Source organism: Heterodontus francisci, chromosome 19 (assembly GCF_036365525.1).
Source record: "Heterodontus francisci isolate sHetFra1 chromosome 19, sHetFra1.hap1, whole genome shotgun sequence".
Classification (NCBI taxonomy): Eukaryota; Metazoa; Chordata; class Chondrichthyes; order Heterodontiformes; family Heterodontidae; genus Heterodontus; species Heterodontus francisci.
In genome coordinates, this window is record NC_090389.1 from 32,684,376 (window position 1) to 32,709,347 (window position 24,972).

Genomic DNA, 24,972 nt, shown 5'->3' on the forward strand with positions numbered 1-24,972 from the left:
GAGCTAACAATTTAGACTTTGAACTACTGGATTATACTGAAAATACTAAATGTTGCTTATTGTTCTTTCATAATTTCTGCTATAAGTAGAAAAACACCATATTGACAAACCATATATTTCAGGCTAAACTGAGAAGTATATCTTCCTAAGACATAAAATTATATAGAGACAAAACTAAATCAGGCAAAGTAATAATACAGTACTGAAGTTTATATTATTTTAAACTGTATTCTGAAAGCAGTATATTAGCGATCTTTTTCAATGTCTTGCGAGAAGGTTTCTAATGTAAGCACAGGCCTCTGTGGCCATGGAATTCTGTCTTACCACATTGAACTAAGTGAACATGGATTCTCTAATATTTCCCTCATACCTTTGACGTAAAGGTCAGGTTCTTTGAACTCCTCTCTTTACTCCTCCTCCCCAATTCTAAGCAGGCTTCTCGTGCCATAGGTGCTAATCTAGAAGCAATGACCTTCCCAGCAGTACACCTCCTAATGGTTCAGCTATTAGTGATAATGGAAGTCTCCTTCCTGTGGTGGCAAATCTGTATACATTATCTGAGGTAGTCGATCATTTTTGAGCAACTTGGCAGTTAAAGAAAAAGAACTTGCATTTGTATGGTGTCTTTCAGATCTCAAGATGCCCCAAAGTGCTTTACAGCCAGTTAAGTATTTCTGAAATGCAGTCACTCTTGTAGCAAAGGATATGCTGCAGCTAATTTGTGCACAGCAATGTCCACAAACAACAATGAGATGAAAACTAGCTCATCTGGGTGATCATTTTTTTTAGTCAATGTTATTTGAAGGATACATATTGACTGAAACACCTGCTGTATGTTTTGACATACTGTAGTAGCAAGATAAATGACCGGATAAATCTGTTTTTCATAACATTGGTTGAGGGATAAATGTTGACCGGGAAGAACTCTTATTTGGATTGTACCACAGGATTTTTCATGCCCACCTGAGAGGGAAGATTAGTCTCAGTTTAATGGCTTATCCAAAAGGCAGCATCACTATAGTGCAGCAATCAATCATTACTCCAGTGAAGTTAGACTATGTGCTGGACTTTACCAGTCCCCCTGATGTCAGGGGTCATGGCGGATGGGGGGGGGCCCCTGAAAATACCTCCGTGAGAGGCCCACCATGGTCCTCGACGCTGGGAAGGCCCCGCCCCATATTACTGGCAGTGGCGAGGCCTCATGGCATCCCCCACTCCCCCGCCACTCAGCAACAGGAACCCAATTAAAATATTTTAATTTATTTAAATTACATGAACAAAAACTTACCTTAACGTGACAGCCATCCTGCTCTGATATTTTGGCCAGTTGCTGGAACTCCCACGCATTCAAATCCCCGTTCAGAGATCCGAGGCAGAACACCAGTTGGGAGAGGGAAGGAGTGAAGTTTTGAGGGTGGGATGAGGGAGCCAGGAAAACTCTTGCTATTGGTTGAGGGGATGGTAGGATGGGTTGAAGGATAAAGTGAAGAAAGTTCGGAGGGGAAAGGTCAGGATTGAGAGTTGACTTTTTTGTGGGGGAGAGGGCAGTTCATAAATTGAGCAGTCATTTGGGGTGGGGGAGCGGTGGGAGAGGGGATTGAAACTGCTAATAAAGTTTTAAATTTATTTTTTAAAGACCTGTACCTTGAAAAATGTAAATGGATCTGAAGGGCTTGAAGCTCTTTAAAAATGGCGCCGGCGCTGGACGCCTTTGCCGGGGACGGAGAGCCTGCCCCCAATGATGTCATCGTGGGCAGGCGTTTCCCCCCACCCCCCATGTAAATGAGCCGCCATGCTAAATATTGTGGCGGCTCAGCGGCACACATCCCGTGCGTGCGTCACGTCGTCTTTGAAGAGATCGGCGGCAAGCTGGAAAAACGCAGTCCTATGTGTTCAAGTCTCCGGAATGGGACTTGGATCCACAACCTCCTGACTCAGAGGCACTGAGCCACTGCAGGCACATATAGATCTAGACCTTTCTCTGGGTAGAAATAAACCTCCTAATAAGTTGAACGCCAGCACAATTATTTGGTTTGCAAGCTGTTTCCTTTTTGGAATGACATTAGTTTCATTGTGTAACATTTCCCTCTGGTACACTTAGCATTAAAAAGCTGGAACCATAACAGGCCCTACCCTCCTTTTGAAAGTCTCGGTCCTCTGCCTCAGAAGCTGATGGGTTTAAAATTGTCTTTGTGCCATTCAATACTTCCTTTAACATTTATATTCTGAGGCCATAAAATATGTCAAAAACCTACATTTGGAGTTGGTATTCTTCATGGACCTATCATTCAGCCAGCTAAAGAACACTAAGACCATGTGCCTGCAGTTCCCAGGAGATCAGCCTGAGCATCTACACTATGGCTTAGCCTGTACCTGTAAGATCCTGTCATTGCAACCAATCAAAGAATCTCTTTACTTCAGCTGCAATAGTTTGTTTTACCATATAATTTCAAAACAAGCTGGAGCATGAACTTCAGGGCCTCTTTTGAGATAAATTTTGAGAGGAAAATAGTTTTCAAGTGGTTTATTTTTTACTTCAGAAACCAAGGTTGATTTGTGTGTCCATATGAGAGTGCAGCTGCGTATTCTTTTTTATGAGGAGAAATCAAAATGAACCTTCCTTCACCTGAAAATTTATTTACCAAGTTTGCATTAATAAATCCTTGTGATCAATGGCTGTTAGAATTCTCTATGAACAATTAAAAGCAGGGATGCACAAGAGGCCAGCATTAGATGAGTGCAGATAATCAGGAGGGTTGTGAGGCTGGAGGAGATTACAGAGAGATGCAAGACCATGGAGGGATTTGAAAACAAAGATGAGAAATTTAAAATAAAGGCATTGCTTGACCAGAAGTCAATATAGGTCAGCGAGCACAGGCTTGATAGGTGAAAGGGACTTGGTGTGCGTTAGGACAGGGGCAGCAGAGTTTTGGATGATTTCAACTTTGTGGAGGGTAAAATGTGGGAGACCAGCCAGGTGTGTGTTGGAATAGTCTAGTCTAGAGGTAACAAAGGCATGAACAAAAGTTTCACAGCATACACATTGAGGCAAGGGTGAAGTCAGGCAATGTTACGGAAGTGGAAAAAGGCAATGAATATATATTTGGAAGCTCATCTTGGGGTCAAATATTACACCAAGGTTGTAAGCCATCTGGTTTAGGTTCAGATAGTTGACACAGAGAGGGATGGAATCATTAGCTAAGGAATGGAGTTTGGAGCAGGGACAGAAAGCAATGGCTTCGGTCTTCCCAATATTTAATTGGAGGAAATTTCTGTTCATCCAGTACTGGATGTCAGATAAGCAGTCAAAACGTTTAGCAACAGAGGAGGGGTTGAGTGATTTGGTGGTGAGGTAGAGCAGAGTGTCATCAGCATACATGTGAAAACTAACATTGTGCTTTCGGAAGGTGTCACGAGGGACAGCAGGTAGATGAGAAATAGGAGGGGGCCAAGGATAGATCCTTGGGGGACACCAGAGGTAATGGTGCAGGAAGTGAAGGCGCAACAGAATAAAATATGACAGTTTGAAAGTAATGTGTCGGCACATGCAGATATCACACTCTCATAAGCATGGTTAGGGAGGGAGTTCCACACTTTTGACTCAATGACAATGAAGGAGTAGCAATACATTTCCAATTCAGTATGATGTGTGACTCAGAGGGGCTTGCAGGTGGTAGTGTTCTCATGCACTTGCTGCCTTTGTATTTCTAGATCACAGAGGTTGAAGGTTTGATAGGTGATGGTCGAAAAAACTTTGACGAGTTGTTGCAGTACATCTTTTAGATGGTACACATTGCAGCCACGGTGCGCCAGTGGTTGAGGGAGTGAACGTTTAAGGTTGTGGATGGGTACCAATCAAGCGGGCTGCTTTGTCCTGGGTGGTGCAAGGTAGCAAGTTCCAAGATTTTGACCCAACGATGATGAAGGAACAGCAATATATATTCAAGTCTCGATGACAGGAACTTGGAGGTGGTGGCATTACCATGCACCTGCTTCCCCTGTCCTTCTAGATGGTAAAGTTTGCAGGTTTGGGAGCTTATGTGTAGCAATGTGTTTTGCATGCATCACACTTCTTGTACCATACATGCTATATCACGCATAAAGAGTATTTTTAAAAAAAAGCTGTACTGATCTGTAATTGGTCTGAGGATTTGCTGAGGCAAATTGGTTTTCAATCATTAGACTGATGTCAATTACACTAATTTGCACACAGTGACCCTTTAACAGCGCTGTGTTTTAAAACAGTGCATCCTCTGTCCAACTGTGAACGGTGCTATCTATGGGAAATCTGCCATGTAGAAATATTTTTCACACTCAACTGCTAGATTTGACACAACCTCGATCTCTATATTGCTTAGGACTAAGTGTATCATGAGTACAGTCTGGTGTACAAGTAGGAAGTTCATTTTAGCACATGTAATTTTAGGGGAAAGCACCTAAGTGCATAAGTACTATGTGGCATCCTGCAAGTTCAGACTGAAGTTCTGGTAGCCTTCAGGACTGATACTAATTCAAAGCAAAATTGATTTACATAGTGATTTCTGTCTGATGTGGCAACATTTCAACACTGGAAGGCAACATCTTGTGATGAGTGTAAAGTTTAATTGAAGTTGGAATAAGATGCTTCAGGGAACAACTGCGTTTTAAGTGTTCTAGTCCAATAAATTTCCAAAATATATGAAAATTCACTCTTCATATTGGCTCCTGATAGTCATGGTTGCTATAGACATTAGATACGTCATGTGTCTGACTTTTTAGCAGCCATTTTTAAGGCATTGGTAGTGCAAAATGATATATAGCTGCTTGGATTTCAGTTTTTGGAATTATCTGGAAAACATCTTATCTTGGCAGTGCCTTTGCAAAAAGCCTTCATTATTAGCTCACTAATTCAAAATACATGAGAAGATACTAAGCATAAGGTGGTTTCTTAGGTTAAAATGTAATCCAGTTATTTTTCTGAGGATGATAGGTTAAAATGCTGATTTTGTGAACGGGGATGGCTTAGAATCCTTAGGCTGTATTAAGTTCACTCTGACAACCATGAAACATGAAGGGAACAGTTTGTTTATGTAGGCCTTAATGATTGAGAACCTGCCAGAATGTATTTATTCCAGTTTTGACAAACGTTGAACAGATTTATCTTAAAAAGTCACCTTTTTACAAAACCACTTCTATTAGTGCTATTGATAATCAAACAATTTAATCTGTGATCATTTTAAAATTATATTCCTGGTCTTCTAAATTTTACATTAAGTAGAATCTAAATAAAGTTCTGCATGAAATCATCACCTCAGTCATCAAGCCACATGCAAAATCAGCAAAGAATGGTGGACTTCTATGACATCAGTACATGCTAGTGAAGAACCATCCCTTCCTACATTCATTTCAATTTTTATGTGCATTGTATCAAGACGTTAATCATATACTATTGCAGTTGGTAACTTCTGTGCAAAGCTAAACAGTAATCTAATTACTGTGTAAATCCTGTAAATTTGTATTGCACCTCAGTATTTATGGTGAAGTATTTTGAGTGTGAAAATGCATTTGAAGACAAATTTAAATGTAATAGTTTGATAATACCATCATTAGCAGATAGTAAAAATAATTATGTTTGTAAATTCCTACTGAAAGGCCTCACTGACCCTATATTAGGGAAAGTAAAATTGGCCAAGGATCTTATTCCTGATCAGTATTCAGCAACTCAGCTGAAAATGTGCAGGTGTCGATGTCTGATGAGCACAGGATCGAGCTTGACATTAGTGTGGTTGCAAACCCTGCCTACACATATAGGGCTGGATTTTGTTGAGTTCCTGCCATCGGGATCTGTGGTGGATGGAAAGGGGGTGGGGGCGGCGGTGGTATGGTGGGCCGAAAGGTTGTACCGGCAGCACCCCGCCATGGAGTCCGATGCCAGGAGTGCCGGGAACGATCATCCTGGCAACGGTGAGGCTCAGTGGCGGCCCCCCTGTCGCTGGGCGACGGGCCCTGGTTTTACATATGTAAATAAAGTCCTGAATAAATTCAAATAAAATTTGCACCAATCTTCCCTGCTGCCCGGGATCTTCTGAGCGGCAGCTGGCGCTCACACACCTTCACTTTCCTGTCCAGGGAAAGCTGGCGCCACTGTGGTGAGGAAGGAGGGTACTTATGATTTGCAGTGTAGTGGGGGGTATGAGGTCAGGTGTGCATTACTATTGTAGGAGAGGGGGGGAAGGGGAGATCGCTGCACGTTGAACAGTTTGTGGGGGGGGCGGGTGGGTACTACAGTAGGTCTTTGTCACTGAACAGATTTTTTTTTCCCCTGGAAAATAATACTTGATGGTTCCAGAGCTTTGAGTGTTTTTTTTGAGTAATGTAGTGATTGCATAAGCACTGTCAGTGATATTCCATAAAAAAACCCAGAAAATTCTTTAAATATACTGTAGATAATTCAGCATCCTAGAAAGAAAATAAATTCCAGCATTTTCTACCTTTATTTCTGATTTGCAACAGCCCATCATCAACAAATTATAAATGCTTCAAAAAGAAAAACTGGCAACAGACTTCAAAAAGACAGCAGACTGTGGGAAGATGTTCTGCTAACTGACATGAACAACTTACACCCAATGTCAGAAAGGAACTCATTATCATAAAAAAGAGAGTAAACAGTAAGAATAATAAAACAGATTATTATGAAAATTAGTTTTTATGAAGGTCTTTCTCATGAGATTAGAAATACCTTGTAGATTTAAATGTCAGTACTTCTGAATGAGTAGGGTACTGAAAAATGATAATGCAGCTTATGACATTAAAGCAACATACCAAATATATTAAATTCATTATTCAACAGTATTACAAAGCACAGAGCTGGGAGAGTGATGTCCTGCAGAGAGAATTGGTAATTCAGTAAGATTATGTGCTTTTGCTCCTCTTCTGTTCAGATCTTTTGCACATTTTGAATAAACCCTAATTACATTAAAACAAAACCAAAAATAATATATAACTAATGGGGATAGAGGTACAAAACAATAATAAAAGCTGGAGCAAAAAACAAAATTGCTGAAACACTCAGCAGGTCAGGTAGCATCTGAGAATGGAAAAGTTAATGGCCGGAATTTTATGCCACCCCAACAAGCGGGATGCTGGTGTGGCGGCGGGGGTGGGGGGGCGTGTAAAATGGAGTGGGAGGTTCCAGGAGGCTTTCCTGACCCGCTCCCGCCTCCGCCGCCCTTTACTTAGGGTGGTGGGGGGGAGGGGGGGAATGGCCCGCCCGCCCCAGGCCAATTAGGGCCTTTGCCCACCTCCACGCAGATTTTACGCTTGACAAGCGGGCGTCCTGGAGCCGGGAAAAGACACCTGGAAAAACCAGGTGGCTGTCGGTCATCCTGGGGGGTGGTGGGGGGCCTTGATCATCGGGCACTGGGTGCCCCAACCACTCCCAGGACCCAACACGCCCCCCCCCCCTTCCCCCAACCGAACACCCTTGCCTCGCCATGGCCTGACCGATTACCCCCAGTGAGGCAACCAAAACTTGCCTTTCCTCCTGGCTCAATGTCTTCATCTATCTTCGGCTGGGCTGCAGTCCCAGTAGTGGCCACTGCTCCCGGTAGCGCTGCTGAGACTAAGAGATTGGGCGGCAGCTCAATGAGGCAGGACTTCCTCCCTCAAGCGGGTGAAAGTCCTGCCTCGGAACAATTAAAGCCTGGGGACCCGTAAAATATGGAACGGATCCCCAGGTGAGGTGGAAGCGGGTTTGCCACCGACTTTTACATTGGTGGCCCGATCCCGTCCGCCTACCCTAAAATTCCGGTCAATGTTTCAAGTATTGATCATTCATCAGAACTGCAAGGAGGTACTGCAAAAGTTAAACCCTGGAAGAAGACAATAATATTCTATCAGAATGGGTAGAGCTGTAAATTTATTGCCAGTGCTTTGATGATTCCATCTGAATTCTTCTGTTAGTATTGTTGATAGTGTAATGTTTTATAGAACAGAAATCATAGACTGGAACTAAAATCTTGTGTATGGATGAGTTATTTCAATTCGCCATCATCACTGGGTGAGTACCTTGAAACGCTAGAAAAGGAAAAACAATTGGAGGTAGAGGTATTAATGGAGAAAGCCTACTAGCTGAATAGCTATATTTCACTATGTAAGGAACAAATTGGGATGTGAAAATTTGATTGAAAGTGAAAATGCAGGTGTGATTGAAGTTCTTTATGTTAAAGCAGTCTGTGAGTTGTAAAGCAATTCTGCTCTAGTTCATTTTTTGAAATTACATCAGAGATATAGTATTGAAACTTCTTACAATTGAACACATTACTCTGTTTCCAAATACCATATCTACCAATGATATAAAAGCAAAACAGTACAGGTGCTAGAAATCTGAAATAAAAACAGAGAATGTTGGAAATGTTCAATAGGTCTGGCAGCATCTGTGGGAGAGAGAAACAAAGTTAATATTTCAGGTCGATGATCTTTCATCACAACAGTAAATCTAACAGTGAATTGGTTATTCAAATTATTTAGTATTCAAAAATTTTACAAACTAAATAATCATCTGCTTTTGATTTGTGATACTTCCAAAGTGTTCTATTTCCTTCCCCTCCCCCCTCACTCAGCACGATCTTCTTTTAGCCTTGAATGGAACCATTTGTAGAGATCCATGAACAGTTGATGAAAATGAAGCGTTAGAGGTAACATGCATATCTGTGGGAAATTGTCATGTTAAAACGACAGGATATGTTATTGTAACTTTAAAATATGCTGTGTGAAAGAAATTGGCACCTTCCATAACAATTTTATTTGTAAGTCATTGGAGCAGGCCCACCATAAAAAAGTAAGTAGAACTGTGGGTTAGTGCTATCACTGGATGAAGAGTAGAAAGCAGGAACACCTCACAACCAATTTGGGGAGCTGTACAATTTACAGTAAAATGCATTGCTCCTGACTACTGCATGTTTAGGCAGTATGCCCAGAAAATGTTGGTTCCACCAGCTAGAGGTGCAGAGCTTTAGCTGCAATGTGACATGGTAGGCATTGAACTTTGGCCAAAGGAACAGGCAATGCCTTCGAGCAGCTGATGCCCCAACTCTCAAAATTTCGTTATCAGCTAGACAACAAATATCTGTTGTCAGTATGGTGGCAGGAACCGCTTGCAATGTGTTGGCTATTCTGATGGTTTACATGTCTAATGATGCATACTAAGCTTACTTATCATCAGCTGCTTCAGATTCTCATGCAAGTGGCTTTGACAAAAATGCAAACCTGTCAAGATGATAAGGTCCAGCTTCCAAGGAACAATTCGTTTGGTGTAGGCTGTAATTATCCTTCCTGGAAATATTTCAACTTTACAAATGCACTTCACTGCTTGGTCCTGGATCTCTCAAAATAGCAAAGGAATGCCCTCACATTGCACGTCTAGGACTTCTGAACCATTGAGGAGAGCTGTTTAGATATCTGCCTTGTCATCTGTAAGCTTAAGCCACAGTGCTTTGCTATCATTGAAGAAGGAAACTGAGACCAAAAACCTAACATTGCTGCAGCAGGACACTTAATGAAGCACCAAATGGAGGAAGGGGCACAGTTAAAGGAGCAGAAAGATAAGGCTGAAGCATTTGCAACAATCTTCAGCCAGAAGTGCCGAGTTGATGATCCATCTCGGCCTCCTCCTGAAGTCCCCAGCATCACAGATGCCAGACTTCAGCCAATTCGATTCACTCCATGTGATATCAAGAAACGACTGAAGGCACTGGATACTGCAAAAGCTATGGGACCTGACAATATTCTGGCAATAGTACTGAAGACCTGTGCTCCATGAACTTGCCGCGCCCCTAGCCAAGCTGTTCCAGTACAGCTACAACACTGGCATCTACCCTGCAATGTGGAAAATTGCTCAGGTATGTCCTGTACACAAAAACAGGACAAATCCAACCCGGCCAACAACCGCCCCATTAGCCTACTCTCAATCATCAGTAAAGTGATGGAAGGTGTCATCAACAGTGCCATCAAGCGGCACTTGCTTAGCAACAACCTGCTCAGTGATGCTCAGTTTGGTTCGCCATTCAGCTCCTGACCTCATTACAGACTTGGTTCAAACATGGACAAAAGTGCTGAACTCAAGAGGCGAGGTGAGAGTGACTGCCCTTGACATCAAGGCAGCATTTGACCGAGTATGGCATCAAGGAGCCCGAGCAAAACTGTCAATGGGAATCAGGGGGAAAACCCTCCGCTGGCTGGAGTCAAACCTAGCACAAAGGAACAAAAACAAGAAATGCTGGAATGACTCAGCAGGTCTGGCAGCATCTGTGGAAAGAGAAGCAGAGTTAACGTTTCGGGTCAGTGACCCTTCTTCGGAACTGACAAATATTAGAAAAGTCACAGATTATAAACAAGTGAGGTGGGGGTTGGGCAAGAGATAACAAAGGAGAAGGTGCAGATTGGACCAGGCCACATAGCTGACCAAAAGGTCACGGAGAACAGGCAAACAATATGTTAATGGTGTGTTGAAAGACAAAGCATTAGTACAGATTAGGTGTGAATACACTGAATATTGAACAGCAGCAAGTGCAAACCTGAAGAAAAACAACCTGAAAAAAAAGTGGGTAAGCAAACTGAACAAACTAAGATGAAATGAAATAAATGCAAAAAAAGATTGTAAAAAATGTAAAAAGGAAGAAAAAATAACTAAAAATGAAAGTTAAATGGGGGGCTGTCATGCTCTGAAATTATTGAATTCAATGTTCAATCCGGCAGGCTGTAGTGTGCCTAATCGGTAGATGAGATGCTGTTCCTCGAGCTTGCGTTGATGTTCACTGGAACACTGCAGCAATCCCAGGACAGAGATGTGAGCATGAGAGCAGGAGGGAGTGTTGAAATGGCAAGCAACCGGAAGCTCAGGGTCCTGCTTGCGGACTGAGCGGAGATGTTCTGCAAAGCGGTCACCCAGTCTGCGCTTGGTCTCCCCAATGTAGAGGACACCACACTGTGAGCAGCGAATACAGTATACTACATTGAAAGAAGTACAAGTAAATCGCTGCTTCACCTGAAAGGAGTGTTTGGGGCCTGGGATAGTGAGGAGGGAGGAGGTAAATGGGCAGGTATTACACCTCCTGCGATTGCAGGGGAAGGTGCCCTGGGACGGGGACGAGGTGGTGGGGGTAATGGAGGAGTGGACCAGGGTGTCGCGGAGGGAACGATCCCTTCGGAATGCTGAAAGGGGAAGGGAGGGGAAGATGCGACTCGTAGTGGCATCACGCTGGAGGTGGCGAAAATGGCGGAGGATGATCTTTTGGATATGGAGGCTGGTGGGATGAAAAGTGAGGACAAGGAGAACTCTGTCACGGTTCTGGGAGGGAGGGGAAGGGGTGAGGGTAGAGGTGCGGGGAATGGGTCGGACACGGTTGAGGGCCCTGTCAACCACAGTGGGGGGAAATCCTCGGTTGAGGAAAAAGGAGGTCATATCAAAAGCACCGTCATGGAAGGTAGCATCATCAGAGCAGATGCGTCGGAGACGGAGAAACTGGGAGAATGGAATGGAGTCCTTACAGGAGGTAGGGTGTGAAGAAGTGTAGTCGAGGTAGCTGTGGGAGTCAGTGGGCTTATAATGGATATTGGTAGACAACCTATCCCCAGAGATGGAGACAGAGAAGTCGAGGAAGGGAAGGGAAGTGTCAGAGATGGACCATGTAAAGGTGAGAGAAGGGTGGAAATTGGAAGCAAAGTTGATAAAGTTTTCTAGCACAATTCACTAGCACAAAGGAAGATGATTGTGGTTGTTGGAGGTCAATCATCTGAGCTCCAGGACATCACTGCAGGAGTTCCTCAGGGTAGTGTCCTAGGCCCAACCATCTTCAGCTGCTTCATCAATGACCTTCCTTCAAATATAAGGTCAGAAGTGGGGATGTTCGCTGATGGTTGCACAATGTTCAGCACCATTCGTGACTCCTCAGATACTGAAGCAGTCCGTGTAGAAATGCAGCAAGACCTGGACAATATCCAGGCTTGGGCTGATAAGTGGTAAGTAACATTCGCGCCACACAAGTGCCAGGCAATGACCATCTCCAACAAAAGAGAATCTAACCATCTCCCCTTGATATTCAACGGCATTACCATCGCTGAATCCCCTACTATCAACATCCTAGGGGCTACCATTGACCAGAAACTGAACTGGAGTAGCCATATCAATACCGTGGCTACAAGAGCAGGTCAGAGGCTAGGAATCCTGCGGCGAGTAACTCACCTCCTGACTCCCCAAAGCCTGTCCACCATCTACAAGGCACAAGTCAGGAGTGTGATGGAATACTCTCCACTTGCCTGGATGGGTGCAGCTCCAACAACACTCAAGAAGCTCGACACCATCCAAGACAAAGCAGCCCGCTTGATTGGCACCCCATCTACAAACATTCACTCCCTCCACCACCGACACACAGTGGCAGCAGTGTGTACCATCTACAGATGCACTGCAGCAATGCACCAAGGCTCCTTAGACAGCACCTTCCAAACCCGCGGCCTCTACCACCTAGAAGGACAAGGGCAGCACATACATGGGAACACCATCACCTGCAAGTTCCCCTCCAAGTCATACACCATCCTGACTTGGAACTATATCGCCGTTCCTTCACTGTCGCTGGGTCAAAATCCTGGAACTCCCTTCCTAACAGCACTGTGGGTGTACCTACCCCACATGGACTGCAGCGGTTCAAGAAGGCAGCTCACCACCACCTTCTCAAGGGCAATTAGGGATGGGCAATAAATGTTGGCCTGGCCAGCGACGCCCACATCCCATGAATGAATTAAAAAAAAAGTGATCTGACACTTGTGGGAGAAACCAAAACTAGGGGCTGAATTTTACTTACCGTCCGACATCTGGGGTCATGGTGGGGGGCCCCGGAAAATTTTTCCCGGAGAGGCACGCCTCAACCTCCGCCGCCAAGAAGGCCCTGCCGCATTTTACCGGCGGCGGAGAGGCCTCAGTGGCGGGGCCTTCATTTCAATATTAAAATTAAGTGAAAATCACGCAAATAAACGTGGCCCTGGACACCGTTGCTGGGGACGGAGTGGCTGCCCCCTCTACGTCATTGGGGGTGGTCACTCCACCCCTCCATTAAAATATCGCGGGGACTCAACGACAGCTGCTCCTTGCAGGCGGTTTGGCGAGATCAGAGCGCGCCACCACGATTTGTGGTGCGCCAATAAAATTTAGCCCTAGGGAGCATAAATATGAAATAGTCATTAATAAATCCAATAGGGAATTCAGGGGAAAATTCTTTACTTCTTTAGAATGTGGAATTCACCATCAGAAGGAGTGGTTGAGGTGAATAGAATAAGGAGAAACTAGATTAACATGAGGGCGAAAGAAATGGAAATTTATGCTGATAAGGTTCGATGAAGATGGATGGAAAGACCCTCGTATGGAGCGTACATACAAGCATGGAGCAGTTGGGCTGAATGCCCTGTTTCTTTGCTGTACCTTCTATGTAAGATTTTTCCTTTAAAAGAAACTGCTCTCCTTGAACCTGCCTCCCTAAAAGGAATAAGTGGCTTGAAGAAAGGAGAGATGCCCACAACCAGGTCCTCCCTCCAAACAGTGGTCGTCAATGGTGTCAACAGGAGTAGAGTTGGAGGCAGTGCTATTGTTTAGGCTTTGGAATCTCCCCACTACCATTTAAACAAAGCAGGGTCAGCAAGGCTTCTGAAGCTGTGGTCCCCTGCAGTGGGGGAAGCAAGGGAAAATTTACTGCAGCCTTGGTCAGCAGGATGCAGCAGTAGGCCTATCTGTATGGTGTTTCTTCATTTACCAGTGCTATATAGCTCAACTTTGTCTGTTATAGCTTTTGGTCACATTAAGATGTCCTTACCATGTACACCACACCGTTTTCTACCTTCCATGCAAATCGCCTCTTACCATAGCCTGACTGGTCTGCCACCAACTCATTATAATGCTCTCTCCAGAGCCCAAGAAAGCCCTTGTCGGTTTATTGTGGAGCACCAAACATGTCATTCATAGGCATTAGCCCCAAGGAACCTTTTTAACCATGACTGATGACAGATTTTAGCCAATTGAAAATTGATTTAGGGTCATTTTTGTGTAATTGCTCACCATAGTGAATGAACCCACTGATCCTGCTTCAGCTCCCTAATGAGCTTCTTAGCCTGACAACATGCTGCATCATAATCTATCTTTGGAGCGGCTTTTGATTAGTGTAAAGAGGTTTCAAGTACCATTTTAATGATCCTTTACTTTCATCTAACAGCTCTTCTTGGCTTGTATGCTGAATGCTTTGAAGAGTGAACTTTTTCTTTCACAAATTTCTATCATTTCTGCTAAATAAAATTGTATTTTCCTGACGAAGAAAATTCTAAACCACTCCCAAATAAATGATGTTTCACAATGTTTTTAAATTTAGAATATCAACAGAATTAGTTTGAGATTCCTTTTCCCAGATATTTCAAACTTGGTTGCAGTGTTCATGGTTTGTGGAACATATTAGCAAAATCTAAATTGCTTTGCAAAGAAATTAAGTGGAAAATCAGAATACTTGCTAAACTAAGCCATATGTGAATAATCTCTGTTGAGCTCCTTGGGTATGAAATTGGTCAACGCCAGCAGCACGAAATGGGTTGGTATCGAATCAGCAGCCAGTTTTTCATCGTGCCAGTTTTTATTTTCCATTGACTTGGAAAATATTGGAAAGATTTTTAATTTTAAATAAAGCGACAGTAAGACTAGGAAACAAATCTCCACAAAGAGTGTGAACTGTCGTTTTGTGAACTTTAGTGGAAGAAAATCAGGCATGGTGGAAAATCATCTGCCAGAACACTGCAAGTGCGTTTTGCGCTGCTGCCGTAGATCAGTTTCACCTCCTCTTATGCCAAATGTTGCACCTGTCTTAGTGATGAGACGCTTGCCAAAGACAATAGGAGGTATCAAGTGTTTGTTGTACATCATTTTTTGAATAAACTATTCCTTAAGAACTTTATTTTCACTTATACATAAAATATATTTTGTCACCTTTATGAATCTTTTGTTCAGAATCTCTGAAAAGTGGGATCCCCTGCAGCAGTAGAAACAAATCCCAGAAGGAGCAATGTGGATCAGTTCCCTTATCACATCACTCTGCTGTCACAGTAATCTGATTGCATAAAGTTCAATGTTCTGTTTGTCTGTGTAAAATCAGAACAAACTGAGAAAACTGGATTTACTTTTGCAGATCTCCTGTGGGAGAAAGTGGATGTGAGAGATTTGCATCATATTTTCTACACTAAAATAATATGTCTTCAAAAGAGAGAAAATACTAAATTGCATTACTGGCAAGATTTGACTATGCCTTGTAACCCTTTGGGTTTTGCTGTCTTGTAGTGCATGTGGATTAATGCTGATTAATTTTACCCTTTTGTACCTCTCCAGATTCTGGTCAGCGACTCATGGCTGTGCGCTAGTCTGAACTAAAGCTCAGTGGAATCACAGAAGAAATCTTAACATTTCCTTTTGGATCCTGTTTGATCTCCCAAGCACTGAAAATGCTACTAACCACAAGAACTTTGCTGTTATATTTGCTGTGCTGGTCCAAGTGGAGTTCAGCAATGGAGATTCCAGAAGAGGGTAAGACAAAATTAATTAAATACTGTGATACTGGTATTGCTGCCCTTCCCGTGCAGTCAAAATAAGTCAATGAATGTTTAATTTTAGAAAATGTTTGGAAAATTGAATGCTCTGTGTGTGTGTCTATTATATTGTCAGTCTCATGGATTTTACAGTTGGAAATTATTTACAGAAAGAACTGATGTTCTTGTCATAATAGTAATCGTCCAGTCTTCCACTGTGATAAAAACACAATGCTCTAAATGTTTTTAACTGAATGTAATTGCTATATTAAAAAAATGAGTGCATGTATAAAATAAGAAAGTTTATTTAGTAATCTGAAGTTAAAGTGGTAAAAAAAATCCTTTTTTTGCATAGAATACTGCAGCAGAATCCTATCGGGCTTTTGTCATTTTGTGATCCAGTTACAACCAGTTACTGACATGCAATAAATTATTGATGAGACTCGATCTATTATTCAGGCTTTTAATGTAGCTGCTGGGCATGACAGCATAAATGTTCATTAACAGGACACAACATATATGCAGTGTAAAAAAAACTAGCCATTTATAATGAGAAGGATAACTGATCAAGTAATGAAGTGGTTGTGGCTTTCATAAATGTAATGTTACCACTGAGTCATTCAATGTATTACCATGCTACCAATTGGTGAATTTGCTGCTAATGATGTTTGTGGGTTTCTTTTTAATTATAAAGCCATACAAGCATACGAAAGTAAAATAAGAAATCTACTGTTTTGTAAAAATGGCTGAGATAAAAATGGTATATGACTAATTTAACTTTTTAATTCTCTTAAATTAATGTTAACAATCTGAGAAGAATGTCAAGTGTATTAATCACTCAGCTGCTGCAGTGTTGAGTTTGATGGATCAAATATTTGTGTAAAGCAGTATTACATTGTCATTAGAGAAAATTAAATTAACTTTTAGCTGTTAAATTGTCAGATTACTTTGAGTTGCTAACCTAAATTTTACAGGATTGCTCTGTCTCCATTACACAAAACAGGGATTTTAGACTCCATTGTAACATATTTTTCAAAGTAGCTTTGAAAAGGGGAGTTTAACCAGAAACCAAACTATTGGCACCAAAATTGTCACTTCTATCACGCCAATAGCAACATGCTTTTATATTGCTGCTTGTCTAGTCTCAGTCTCGGAGCTTACGCTTACACTATTAAAATCGATTCTCTTTGCCCAGAAGTAGAATCGTAAACCAACAAATAAGCAAACAGCAAGAAACTAAGCTATCATACTACTTGGCTTAGTCCTTGAATTGCACTAAGCTATATACATTTTTAAAAATCATCAGTATTTATAATAAGTTTAAAATTGAAGATATTGAATGACAAATTCTGCATTTTCAAATGTGATTATGTTAAGCTTTGCACAGATTTCATCCATATAAATTAACCGGAAATTACAGGATTGCAACAATTTATCATTGCAGCATGGAGTAGAAGCATCTAATGGAGACAATAAACCTGCCCATTGTCATCTACAAATATTTATGTTTCCATTAATTGTATGGATAGCAGGTGTGTCGAGGATATATTTTAAGGTGGTCCATTGCCTTTAACTCTTGCATCTTACACATAGTTTGAAATGAGTTTGAAATGCTAAATAATATGTAAATTGGACGATGTGAAGAATATAATTCTTGTTTCCATTTTCCTTTTGCTTACCTTGGATCTAAAGCTTTTGTTCAAGAAAAAAGTAAGTTAACCTGGTGCAATTACTGTTATCGAACCTTTTTAATGTTGATAGTGTCTCATTACCTGCAGTACATCATAATCAGTTTATCTGCACACAAGTGCTGAATTTCAATGTATCGCTGGCTTTCTATAATCGAGGATTGTTCTTCATAGAATTTCTGTATAAAATGCAAGTCTTTGATTTACAGTTATTTGAACAATTATGAATGCCAGGTGGTTCAGATGTATAAAGAGTGACGCTGAAACAATTTAAGTTATCTACATCCCAAAATGAAGTCACAAACTCTAAATCATTACAGGGTGCAAAAGTTTTTAATACAAACTTCAAATTCCCTGAAATTAGGATTACATAATACAATAAATTTCTTCTCTGCTCATCTATTTGCCTTTCATCTCTAATCTTTTCCACTTTGCTCTCCCACACACTTTTTCTCTCAGCATCCTCAGTATTTTGAAATTAAAATTCACCACAGTCCCTCTTACTCCAAGTCTTTCTTTCCAAAGAGCTCTGATTTGTGACATTCCTTGAGCTGAATTTTTTGGGGCCAGCCGATGTTGGGAACTGAGGCGGGGAAGGGGACAGGTGGTGCGAAAACACCGGTGTATCAATTTTAAGTCGTCGTTCCTGGCGCCAGCAATGGGCCGGCATTTTACGTTGGATGGATGGGAGCTGGACTCTGACGTGAAAGTTGGTAGAAAACCTACTTCCACCTAGCCTGGGGATCCGTCCCGTATTTTACCGATCCCCGGGCTTTAATTGTCCCAAGACGGGACTTCCACCCACTTGAGGGAGGAGGTCCCGCCTCAGTGAGCAGCCGGCCAATCAGCGGGCTGGCAGCTCTTAGTCCCAGCAGCGCCACCTGGAGTGGTGGCCACTGCTGGGACTGCAGTCAAGCCAACGCCATGGATCGAGGAGGGAAAGTAAGTAGGGGCATGCCTCACCAGGGGGAATCGGTCCTTCCCTGGTGAGGCTGGAGTGGTCCTTTGGGGGGAGGGCGGTGTCTTGGGTCCCGGGGATGTGTTGGGAGGTGGGGGGGTGGCCCTCAATCGGGCACCCTGTGCCTGACTGCCATTCCCCCCACCCCTCACCCCCGGGGCGCAGAAAGGCCAGCAGCAATCGCTGGGCGGCCTTTCACCTCCCCAGCACACCTGCTTGCGATGGGTAAAATACCCATGGAGGCGGGCGAGGGCCCTTAAGTGGCAGTTAAGTGGCCGCCTAAGAGTCTTGATTGGCCTCGGGCAAGCGGGCTGTTTCCCACCCCCCGTCACCCTGCCTGACTGCCGTAAACTTGTCTGGAGGCGGAATCGGGCGGGTAGGCCTCCGGGAGCCTGCCGCTCAGTTTTACGCCACCCCCACGCCACCATCCGACCCGTTGGGGCGGCGTAAAATTCCGGCCATAATCTCCAAGGCAGGAGGAGGGCGGAAAAGGAATACGAACATACGAATTAGGAGCACGAATTAGGCCACTCGGCTCTTCGAGCCTGCTCCGCCATTCAATAAGTTCATGGCTGAACTGATTACTCCACATTTCCACCTACCCCCGACAACCTTCGACTCCCTTACTTATCAAGAATCTATCTATCTCTGCCTTAAAAATATTCAAAGACTGCTTCCACTGCCTTTTGAGGAAGAGAGTTCCAAAGACTAACGACCCTCTGAGTGAAAAGATTTCTCCTCATCTCTGTCTTAAATGGGCGACCCCTTATTTTTAAACAGTGACCCCCTAGTTTGAGATTCTCCCACCAGGGGAAACATTCTTTCCACATCCACCCTGTCAAGACCCCTCAGGATCTTGTATGTTTCAATCAAGTCAACTCTTACTCTTCTAAATTCCAACAGATACAAGCCTAGTCTGTCCAATATTTTCTCATAAGACAGCCTGCCCATTTCAGGTATTAGTCTAGTAAACCTTCTCTGTACTGCCTCCAACACATTTACATCCGTCCTTAAATAAGGAGACAAGTACTGTACACAGTACTCCAGATGTGGTCTCACCAATGCCCTGTATAGCTGAAGCATAACCTCCCTACTTTGGTATTCAATTCCCCTCGCGATAAGCAATAACATTCTATTAGCTTTCCTAATTACGTGCTGTACCTGCATACTTTTACGATTCATGCACTACGACACCCTGATCCCTCTGCATCTCAGAGCTCTGCAATCTCTCACCATTTAGATAATATGCTTCTTTTTATTCTTTCTGCCAAAGTGGACAACTTCTCACTTTTCCACATTATACTCCATTTGCCAGGTCTTTGCACATTCACTTAACCTATCTATATCCTTTTGTAGCCCCCTTATGTCCTCTTCACAAGTTACTTTCCTACCTATCTTGGTATCATCAGCAAATTTAGCAACCATACCTTCAGTCCCTTCATCTAAGTCATTTATATAAATTGTAAAAAGTTGAAGCCCCCGGCACAGACCACTCGTTACATCTTGCCAACCAGAAAATGACCCATTTATGCCTACTGTCTGCTTCCTGTTAGCTAACCAATTTACTATCCATGCCGATATGTTATCCCCTACACCATGAGCTTTTATTTTCTGCAATAACCTTTGATGTGACACCTTATCAAATGCCTTATGGAAATCTAAGTACAATACGTCCACTGGTTCCACTTTATCCACAGCACATATAACTCCCTCAAAGAACTCCAATAAATTGTTTAAACATGATTTCCCTTTCACAAAACCATGTTGACTCTGCCTGATTACCTTGAATTTTTTTAGATGCCATGCTATAACGTCTTTAATAATAGCTTCAAACTTTTTCCCTAAGACAGATGTTAAGCTAACTGGCCTGTTGCTTCTTGCTTTCTGTCTCCCTCCCTTTTTGAGTTACATTCGCTATTTTCCAATCTAACGGAACTTTCCCCGAATCTAGGGAATTTTGGAAAATTAAAACTAATGCATCAATTATCTCACTCTCCACTTCGTTTAAGACCCGAGGATGAAATCCATCAGGACCCAGGAACTTGTCAGCCCGCAGCTCCAACAATTTGTTCAGCACCACTTCCCTGGTGATAGTAATTTTCTTGAGATCCTCCCTCCCTTCCATTTCCTGACTTACAGCTAATACTGGGATGTTACTTGTATCCTCAATTTTGAAGACCATTGCAAAATATCTGTTCAATTCATCTGCCATCTCCTTATTATCCATTATTAATTCCCCAGACTCACTTTCTATAGGACCAACACTCACTTTGCTAACTCTTTTCTTTTTTAAATATCTGTAGAAACTCTTACTAGCTGTCTTCATATTTCTAGCTAGCTTTCTCCCGTGCTCTAATTTTACCTTCCTTATCAATCTTTTAGTCATTCCTTGCTGTCTTTGCACAATTATAGGCTTTTTCTTTAAGTTTGATACTACCTTTAACTGTTTTTGTTAAGCATGGATGGCAGGTCCCACCCTTGGAATTTTTCTTTTTCGTTGAAATGTATCTATTCTGTGTATTCTGAAATATCCCCTTAAATGTCTGCCACTGCATCTCTGTTGACCTATCCCTTAACCTGATTTGCCAGTTCACTTTAGCTCGCTCTGCTTTCATGTCCCCTTATTTAAGTTTAAAATACTAATCTTGGACCCACTCTTCTCTCCCTCAAACTGAATGTAAAATTCAATCATATTATGATCGCTGCTACCTAGGGGTGCCTTAACTATGAGGTCATTAATTAATCCTATCTCATTGCATAATGAGCAGATCTACAAGAAAAATCTATGTAAAGCACCAGCAAGACTGCAGAGGTTACTCTTAAGGCTTCAGAGTTACGATTTCTGTCTAAAATACAAGCCAGGAAGAGAAATGGTGCTGGTAGATAGCCTACCTCGGTTGTCACCACAGGAGAATCACTTCATCTCGGGTCTTAAAAGAGGTGGCTAATGAGGTAGTAGATGTGTTGGTGTTAATTTTTCAAAATTCGCTAGATTCTGGAAAGGTTCCATTCGACTTGAACTATACAGTAAATGGAAAAGTCCTGGAGAAAATTGATGTCCAGAGAGATTTGGGTGTTCAGGTCCACAGTTCCCTGAAGGTGGCAGCGCAGGTAAATAGAGTAGTCAAGAAGGCATACGGCATGCTTTCCTTCATCAGACGGGGTGTTGAGTACAAGAGTTGGCAGGTCATGTTACAGTTGTATAGGACTTTGGTTCGGCCACATTTGGAATACTGCGTCCAGTTCTGGTCGCCACATTACCAAAAGGATGTGGATGCTTTGGAGAGGGTGCAGAGGAGGTTCACCAGGATGTTGCCTGGTATGGAGGGCGCTAGCTATGAAGAGAGGTTGAGCAGATTAGGATTATTTTCATTAGAAAGACGGAGGTTGAGGGGGGACCTGATTGAGGTGTACAAAATCATGAGAGGTATAGACAGGGTGGATAGCAAGAGGCTTTTTCCCAGAGTGGGGGATTCAATTACTAGAGGACACGAGTTCAAAGTGAAAGGGGAAAAGTTTAGGGGGGATATGCGTGGAAAGTTCTTTACGCAGAGGGTGGTGGGTGCCTGGAACGCGTTGCCAGCCGAGGTGGTAGATGCGGGCACGATGGCGTCTTTTAAGATGTATCTAGACAGATACATGAATGGGCAGGAAGAAAAGAGATACAGACCCTTAGAAAATAGGCGACATGTTTAGATAGAGGATCTGGATCGGCGCAGGCTTGGAGGGCCGAAGGGCCTGTTCCTGTGCTGTAATTTTCTTTGTTCTTTTGACTGAAAAGTAGCAAATATAACCCCTTTATTCAAGAAGTGGGGGAGGCAGAAAGCAGGTAATGATAGGTCAGTTAACTTGACGTTTGTCATGGGGAAGGTGTTAGAATCGATCATTAAGGAGGCTATAGCTGGGCACTTCGAAAAACTCAAGGTAATCGAGAATATTCAGCATGGTTTTGTGAAAGGGAAATCATGTTTGATCAATTTATTGGAGTTCTCTGAAGGAGTAACATACACTGTGGATAAAGGAGAGCCTGTTGACGTACTGTACTTGGATTTCCAGAAGGCATTTGACAAGGTGCCACATAAAAGGTTATTGCACAAAGTAGGAGTTCATGGGTGTAGGGGGTAACATATTAGCATGGATAGATGATTGGCTGGCTGGTAGAAAACAAACAGTATGCATAAATGGGTCCTTTTCTGTTTGGCAGGATGTGATGAGTGGAGTCCCGCAGAGGTCTGTGCTGGGGCCTCAACTTTTTGCAATTTATATCACTGACTTAGATGAGGGAAGCAATGGCATGGTAGGTAAATTTGCAGATGACACAAAAATAGGTAGGAAAGTATGTTGTGAAGAGGACGGAAGGAGGTTGCAGACCGATATAGATCGGTTGAGTGAGTGGGCAAAAATCTGGCAGATGGAGTATAATGTGGGAAAATGTAAAGTTGTTCACTTTGGAAGGAAGAATAAAAAAAGCAGAGTATTTCTTAAATGGGGACCAACTGCAGAATTCCGAGGTGCAGAAGGATCCAGGTGTTCTAGTGCATGAGTCACTAAAAGTTAGTATGCAGGTGCAGCAAGTAATAAAGAAGGCTAATGAAATGCTATCCTTTATTATGAAAGGAATTGACAATAAAAGTAAGGATGTTATGCTTCAGTTATACAGGGCATTGATGAAACCACATCTTGAATACTGTGTGCAGTTTTGGTCTCCTTTAAGGAAGGATGTGAATGGGTTGGAGGCGGTTCAGAGGAGGTTTACTAGATTGATACCTGGAATGAGTGTGGTGTCTTATAAGGAAAGGTTGGACAGTCTGGGCTTGTTTTCACTGGAATTTAGAAGAGTGAGGGGAGACTTGATTGAAGTATATAAGATCCTGAACAGTCTTGACAAGGTGGCTGTGGAAAGGATGTTTCCTCTTGTGGTTGAGTCCAGAACTCGGGGGCACTGTTTTAAATTAGGGATCACCCTTTTAGGACAGAGACAAGGGGAAATTGTTCCTCTCAGAGGGTTGTGCGACTTCGGAATTCTCTGCCTCAGAAGGTGGTGGAGGCAGGATCATTGAATATTTTTAAGGAGGAGGTTGATAGTTTCTTGTTAGGCAAGGGAATCAAAGATTATTGGGCGTAGATGGGAGCATGGAATTTGAGACAGAAACAGATCAGCCTTGATTTAATTGAATGGTGGAGCAGGCCCGATGGGCCAAATGGCCTACTTCTGCTCCTAATTTGTATGGTCGTATGGGACTATGTCTAGTATAGCATGCTCTCTGGTTGGCTCCAGAACGTATTGTTCCAAGAAATTATCCCAAAAACGTTCTCTGTACTCCTCATCTAGGCTATCTCTGCCCACTGATTTTTTCCAATCTATATGTCGGTTAAAATCCCCCATAATTATTGCTGTACCTTTCTGACAAGCTGCCATTATAACTTCCTTTATACCCCGTCCTACAGTGTGGTTAATGTTAGGTGGCCTGAACACCACTCCCACAAATGAGTGCTTGCCTTTATGATTTCTCATCTCTACCCAAACTACTTCTACATCCTGGTATCCTGAACTTAGGTCATTCCTCTCTATTACTCTAATACCATCATTAATTAACGGATCTACACCTCCATCTTTTCCTAGCTTCCTGTCCTTCCTAAATGCCATGTATCCTTCAATTTTCAGGTCCCAATCCATGTCATCCTGCAGCCATGTTTCTGTAATGGCAATCAGATCATACTTATTTATTTCAATTTGCACTCTCAGTTCATCTGTTTTGTTTCAAATGCTACGTGCATTCAGATACGGAGCCTTTAGTTTTGTTCTTTTATTAGTTTTGAACCTTTAGCCTTATCTGATGATTTACTCTTAGATTTGTATGCTATGTCCCTTCCTGTCACAGTCTGTTTATCATTTCCCATATTAATACCTTTCTCTCTTGCCTGGTCTCTATGCCTAGATTTACCATATCTTCCCAAATTTGATCCTTTGTCCCCTCTATTCAGTTTAAAAACCTCTCTATTTCCCTAGTATGCAGCTCGCTAGGACACCGGCCCCAGCATGGTTCAGAAGCAAACCATCCCAGTGGTACAGCCACCACTTTCCCTAGTACTGGTTCCACGAACCAGAACCCACTTCTACCACACCAGTCTTTGAGCCACGCATTAATTTCTCTAATCTTATTTGCCCTATGCCAATTTGCACGTGGCTCACGTGATAATCCAGAGATTATTATCTTTGAGATTCTGCTTCTTAATTTGGCGTCTAGTTCCTCATACGGACTGTGCAGAACCTTTTTCCCTGTCCTGCCTACATCATTGGTACCTACATGGACCACGATGACTGGATCTTCCCCCTCCCACTGTAAGTTCCTCTCCAGCCCTGAGCAGATGTCCCAAACCCTGGCAACGGGCAGGCAACACAGCAGTCTGAACTCTCGCTCTTTGCTGCAGAGAACAGTGTCAATCCCCCTTAACTATACTGTCCCCTACTACCACTACATTTCTTTTTTCTCCCTCCACTTGAATGGCTTCCTGTACCATGGTGCCATAGTCAGGTTGCTCATCCACCCTGCAGCCCCCACTCTCATCCAAACAAGCTGAAAGAACCTCAAACCTGTTCGACAATCGCAAAGGCTGAGGCTCCTGCACTCCTGCCCTCTTGGTCCCCTTACCAGCCTGAGCTGCTGCCACACTCTCCTGTCCCTGACCACTGACCAAATCAGAAGACCCTATCCAAAGGGGTGTGACCGCTTCCTGGTA

At 42.8% G+C, this 24,972-nt stretch overlaps 1 protein-coding gene across 1 annotated transcript in view; it reads left to right on the plus strand.

The window, feature by feature from the left end:
* The first annotated feature begins 15,501 nt into the window (after window positions 1-15,501).
* chl1b (cell adhesion molecule L1-like b) overlaps window positions 15,502-24,972 on the plus strand; it is a 689,058-nt gene continuing 679,587 nt past the window's right edge. Inside the window, exons 1-2 of the mRNA XM_068052302.1 lie at window positions 15,502-15,583; window positions 17,278-17,295. Of these exons, the coding sequence (XP_067908403.1) occupies window positions 15,502-15,583; window positions 17,278-17,295 (100 nt within the window). The remainder of the gene's footprint in view (window positions 15,584-17,277; window positions 17,296-24,972) is intronic.